Source organism: Dicentrarchus labrax, unplaced genomic scaffold (assembly GCF_905237075.1).
Source record: "Dicentrarchus labrax unplaced genomic scaffold, dlabrax2021, whole genome shotgun sequence".
In the NCBI taxonomy this organism is placed as follows: Eukaryota; Metazoa; Chordata; class Actinopteri; family Moronidae; genus Dicentrarchus; species Dicentrarchus labrax.
In genome coordinates, this window is record NW_026136717.1 from 12135713 (window position 1) to 12141492 (window position 5780).

Genomic DNA, 5780 nt, shown 5'->3' on the forward strand with positions numbered 1-5780 from the left:
CCCTGGATAGTCAGGCACGTACCGCTTCTCCCCAAGGGTCCTCATATATATTTTTTCAACATGGCACAAAAACACACTACGCTTTCCTGCCATTACTTCGCTCAGAGCTATGGGGGTTTAGAAAAACTAATAGGCCACTAAAAATACTTGGAGCCCGGGGCCTGGGCCAGGGCTTTTCCTGCGTTGCTTCCAGTATACGCGTGGGCCATTGAGGAAAGAGGAAACAAGCAGCTCTGGTTGTATGGGGGCTTCCTGCACGACATTATAAAGAGCTTCCCTCCCTCCAGCCTCCTCTCACAGTGCTGATCAGAGCCAGTGGAGGCTGTGCGTGAGGCCCTGCTCCGCTGTTTGACTGTAGACTGAACACTGAGTCGAGAGGGTTTGACGTCAGCGCGGGGCACGTTAGTTCTCGTCCCTGCTGGTCGGGGTAAGTTGGAGAAATGTTTTTTCAGTATATTCACTTTTTTAATGGAGTGTCTGATAACTGATTGCTTGGATTGACATGATTGTTTTTAAGTGATTTAATGAATTAGTCTTGTCTTCATTAATCCTTAATAGTTAACAGTTACATTTAGATTTTAGAGGAGTGAATGATTTAATTATTTTGATTTGATTTGTTTTCAGTGACTGTGAGATCAATGTAGGTCTTATAATAGTTTGAATTTAAGATTTTTTAACACCATTTAATATCTTGATGAGTTCTCAGTAATTCTTCCTTTGCTGCATTTTGAAACCCTCTTGATATCTGCAATAATATGACTTTGAATGTGGATGTTTCTTGTTCCTTCCTCATATAGGTACGAGTAGGGAGCTGGTCTCACCTAACAGATGTGTCTGGGACACTCCAGTCTATTTATTCTATCAATTACATACAGGTAGGTCATTATTGTGCATCATACCTTAAAAAAATCTCTGTTCATACAAACATTCAAATTTTATGGATTGCTTGCTTGTTTCATCTATAATGCCTTTTCTACAGATCCAGACGAGCACAATGGAAGTATTGGAAGGATGCAGGGTCGACAGAGTGCAGGAGATGAGGGCTGCTGCCCCGGCTGAGGGATATGTGAAGGAGTTCACGCGCCACTCCAACGACGTGCTGCTGAACCTGAACGAACTCCGGCACCGCAACATCCTGACTGACACCACCCTGGTTGTGGGCAATGTACACCTACGGGCACACTGTGCCGTGCTTGTGGCCTGCAGGTTGGTGCAAAGGTCTATGCAGAATACTCCCTCTGTGGCCTTAAACCATGGAGGAGGTTCTTGAGGTTCTTTTCTTTTCTCTTAATTAAAAACAACCCTCTGTGTGATACATCTTTCCTCTGTTCCTCTGGTTGAGTCATAGTTGTTTTTCTCCTTCTAAATTTGTCCTCTCTTCACTTCACTCTTTCCTGCTTTCTACTTGGAACACCCATTGTCTTCTTCTCTCCACCCCTTCTCCACCATTTCTGCCTTATCTCCCAGATTTAAAACACTGTAATTGGTCCAAATTAAAATATCTTTCCCTCTTTCCTCTCAGTGGGTTCTTCTACTCGCTGTACTCTCACCGTGTACTGCTTCAGGGGCGTGGTGGCAGCGGGGAGCAGCTCATGACAGTGTCTCTCCCCGACACCCTCAACCCATCCAGCATCTCCCTGCTGCTCGACTTCATGTACACCTCCCGCCTCCCTCTGACGCCAAGCATCGTCCCCGGGGTGCTCACGGCTGCAACCTACCTGCAGATGGACCACGTGGCCGATACCTGCAGGGATTTCATGCAGCTACACTGGTGAGGGATGCGAGAGAACATCTGCTGTGAGGCCAGGACAGATTACATCATGCACATAGCTGGGCCATAAACTGAAACATGAATTCAAAATAGTTTGAATTAAAAAAAATCCAGTGTGATTCAAAACTGATTGATTTTCACTGTGGGTGGTTCTTTGTTTTCCAGCAGGGAGAATATGAGTGCAAGACACCCTCAACTGGAGCTGGACTCCAGGGTGTCTGTAGCCTCTGTAGCCCCCAAAGGAGGAGACCTGCCCAATCCAGGACCCCAGAGATTCCTCCCAACAATGGCTGCAACAAGGTAGAGTGTAACTGAAATGATTTAATGAGCTGAATTTGGCAGAAAGTGCTCTGTGGGTGCGACTCTTACATTTCCTCCTTGCTTATCTCTCTGATTTTGTTTACAGATCGTCTCAAGTGCTGCTGCTGCTGTGGTTTGTGTGTCTTTGTCTGTGCTCAGGTTTAGCTCATTACAGCACTTCCTTTGTTTCTCCTGCAGGGTCCCTGCGGAGCTCGGGGGCTCTCTCAAGCCAGGGGCTTTCCCGACCTGCCAGCCCGGGTCAAAGGCGCTGAAAGGAGAGCCTGAGTCGCCCCTCGTGGGCACCCCGACTCCATCTCCAGACAGCCCCACCCGCTCCAGCTGCCAACCAAACTCTCCAGCAGAATCCAACACCTGCAACAAAAACCTTGTGGTGAGTTTAGAGAAGATTAAGCAGGATTTTTAAAAGGTATTCAGAGAGCCCTAAGAGAGTAATTATCACTAAGTGGTACTAAAATACTCTATGTTACCATTGGGAAATTTTGCCTTAAATTGAAGTAATTAACTGGGATTTGTTTATTTCTGCAGAGTGATGTCAAATCCACACCAGACCCAAAGGCCTGCAATTGGAAAAAATACAAGTACATAGTCCTCAACCCTCTCTGTGCAGCCACCACAGTGAAGGAAGAAGAGATGGAGGCACCACAAAGTCACACATCACCCCTGGTCGACAGGATGGGCTCAACAGAGGCGTGGTCTGGAGAAGTGCCTGGTCAGATTGATAGGTACGATGGAATAATGCCAATTATTAGATGACAGAGGAAAGAAATTACATGTTTTTGAAGGTTTGAGAATAACTATGGACCTTGCTTCCTCAGACAGGGGCAGGCCTCCTGCTACGAGGGTTCTGGCCGAGCCCCTCCCCTGGGGCCACCCCCCTCTGTGGATCACCCAACAGTGCCTTCCACTCACAAGGAGGGAACAGGTACAAGGCAAACGGAAAATGTCGCTTTTAAACACATTATTATGCCTTAAATCCTTTTCTTTCATTCATGTTTGTACGTATTTGTCTGCTTCCTCAGTCTCACCATGCAGCATTTTCCCAAACCCGCACCCCTCTGATGCAGAAGTAGCCCACCACAACCAGCATGCAGTCAAGCGTGAGAACTACTATGTGCCTTACTGTTATTCTGGCAACCTCCAAGGAACCAAGACAGTCTGCTCAGGTGAGGCTATAAAGAATCTCTTTCCCAATCACTTTCTTTCACTTTTCTTTGATTTAAAACCAATACCTGACGCTGACCTTTGAACCTGGCAGGTGACAAGCCGTACCGCTGTAATGTGTGCGGCGCCCAGTTCAATCGACCGGCCAACCTGAAGACTCACTCTCGCATTCACTCAGGGGAGAAACCTTACCGCTGTGACACCTGTGGCGCACGATTTGTTCAGGTGAGGGCTAATTCTGCTGTGTGTGTGTGTGTGTGTGTGTGTGTGTGTGTGTGTGTGTGTGTGTGCATGAGGAGATTTTAATGAACTTCTTCTAAAACAGGCGTCAGTCATACACATTATAACTTCCTCTCAGAGAGTGTTTCCTCTTTTTCTCACCTGTAGGTGCCTGTAAATGTCAGATTTTCCAACTCAACCCTTACTCTAAGTTAGTAATTCATTAAAAGTCCATTAAAAGAAATCCTTTCTAAAAACTTCAATGGAACAAAAACATCCTCATGCTAACTATTATCTTGTAAGAGCACATAACGTTTTGTATTTATCCTCAAAAAGTGAGCGGCACCCAGTTAAAAAGTCTGAATTCAACCAAGAAATCATGCATTACAGTGATTAAAAAAGTTAAATTTTAGGTAGTTGAGTTTGAGGGAGACCCGTTTTTAATGTTTCTTGAGTTCTTGTGGACAGGAAACATATTGCACCTAACAGCAGAACTTTAATTTAACGCAAGGCATACATCTTTCACACTTCTCAACCTGTTTGTGTGGTTTGTCCTGGTGTCAGGTCGCCCATCTGAGGGCCCACGTCCTGATCCATACAGGGGAGAAGCCTTACCCCTGCAACACCTGTGGCACCCGCTTCCGCCACCTACAGACCCTGAAGAGTCATCTGCGCATTCACACCGGAGAGAAGCCTTACACTGTGAGTCAGAGACACACACACACAATGAAACACAGCATGTAGCACACAGAAAATACCAAAATACCCTCATCATTGTCCCGTCATGCCGCTGCTTGTTTAATCCGTTGACCCTTTTGTTTTTCAGTGCGAGAAGTGTGACCTTCACTTCCGCCACAAGAGTCAGCTGCGTCTTCACCTGCGTCAGAAACACGGAGCCGTCACCAACACCAAGATCCGCTACAAGGTCCTGACTGAGACCTACCAGCCTATTCTGCAGGTCTGCTGAAGAGGTCTGACCTTTGACTCGTTTATCAGAATAATGTCTGAATATCTCAATCTGAAGAAAATGTGAAATTTGGTGATTTAATTAACAATTTTAAATTATTCACAGCTGTTTTTAAATATGAGGTGGTAATTTATAACTTTTAACAGACTGTAGATTTGGAGAAAGAGACAAATAACATTAGCATTGACATGTTGTTGGATGAGTTTTGGAGCTTGGAGCTAACATAACACACTTAAGAATTATTATTATAAGGTTCATTAAAAACCCTGGGTGGCTTTTTGGAGATGGAGATGGTGTTAAGAAAAGTGTTTTTGAAGGTTTGTGAAGGAATGAAAAGAAGGGAACAAGAATATGGAGAGAAGTTTGGGATGTGTGCACACTGTGTTTTAAAGAAGTCTGAGTATGTGAACGGTTTGAAGGAAAGATAAAGTAAGTTTTATGAAGGAGAGGTGATGAATCTTGGAGTTTTTGGAGTAAATTAAATTCTGACATTTGTTTTAAGCCTGGAGAAGCACTTAATGAGTGTTCAGTTACTGAAATCTTAAATGTTAAATGTGTATTTAACTCAGATTTATCTTAACCTTGAGGCCTGGGGCCTGCGTGTTCTTTAAAAAAATAAGCAGTGATATCTGCTTTCATAGTCCGAGCAGGCAAAGGACTTAGTTGTCATGTACTTTGGCATAAAGTATAAAAATTAAATGATTTGTTTTCCGACATAAATAAGATGACTGTAAGCAATTGGATAAGTGATAATAATATTACATTTGTATGTTTATGAGTTCATTTGCTGGACAAAGATGGTTTTGTACAAATTAAATTAAATCATTTTTATATCAATTGGAGCTTTGGTGTTCAGTGTCTCATTTAATATTGTTTTATGATATATGTGATATTATATAGGATGTATAAACAAATGTTTACATCTATGGAATTAAAATTATTAATATGAAAATAGCCCCCAAAGTGCTGAGCAGACCAGTGAAAACCCAGCTCTCTCTGCCACACTTCCCTGCTTCAACCTTTCTCCTCCCTGGACTTCCTTCCTCTTATTAACACACTCTTTCTACCCATGAATCACAACTTCTGTTAAGTGAATTCTGTCCCGCCATTTTCCAGATTTGGTGTGTGTTTTTTTTTTCTTGGTGCTTTTGTGGAAACAATGAAGCCGAGGGCACCTGTTTCCTCCAGGTTCCCAACGCCGGGTACTCGCACTACCAGCCGACAACACGTGTGTAAGCTCGCTGTAGCTTCCTACATGGGAGGGGGTCGACTGTGGAGGGGCTGCAGACTCCTGCTGAACTCTCCCACCCTCTGTCACCACCACCCCCAGCTTCCTGCTCC

General features: G+C 44.3%; 1 protein-coding gene across 1 annotated transcript; it reads left to right on the top strand.

The window, feature by feature from the left end:
* Positions 1-278: 278 nt before the first annotated feature.
* Positions 279-5281, top strand: bcl6b (BCL6B transcription repressor). The gene is made up of 12 exons (XM_051429328.1): positions 279-427; positions 798-875; positions 980-1206; positions 1523-1771; positions 1937-2071; positions 2270-2462; positions 2618-2814; positions 2908-3014; positions 3112-3255; positions 3348-3478; positions 4037-4174; positions 4299-5281. Exons 3-12 carry the CDS (start codon positions 995-997, stop codon positions 4437-4439), a joined length of 1647 nt encoding a protein of 548 aa, XP_051285288.1. The 5' UTR covers positions 279-427; positions 798-875; positions 980-994; the 3' UTR covers positions 4440-5281.
* The last annotated feature ends 499 nt before the right edge of the window (positions 5282-5780 follow it).

Excerpts from the sequence above, each read along its gene's own strand:
- bcl6b (XM_051429328.1), top strand. The coding sequence starts at position 995 with ATGGAAGTATTGGAAGGATGCAGGGTCGACAGAGTGCAGGAGATGAGG. Across the intron at positions 2,463-2,617 it reads CCTGCAACAAAAACCTTGTG|AGTGATGTCAAATCCACACC; the intron begins GTGAGTTTAGAG and ends TTATTTCTGCAG. Across the intron at positions 2,815-2,907 it reads GTGCCTGGTCAGATTGATAG|ACAGGGGCAGGCCTCCTGCT; the intron begins GTACGATGGAAT and ends TTGCTTCCTCAG.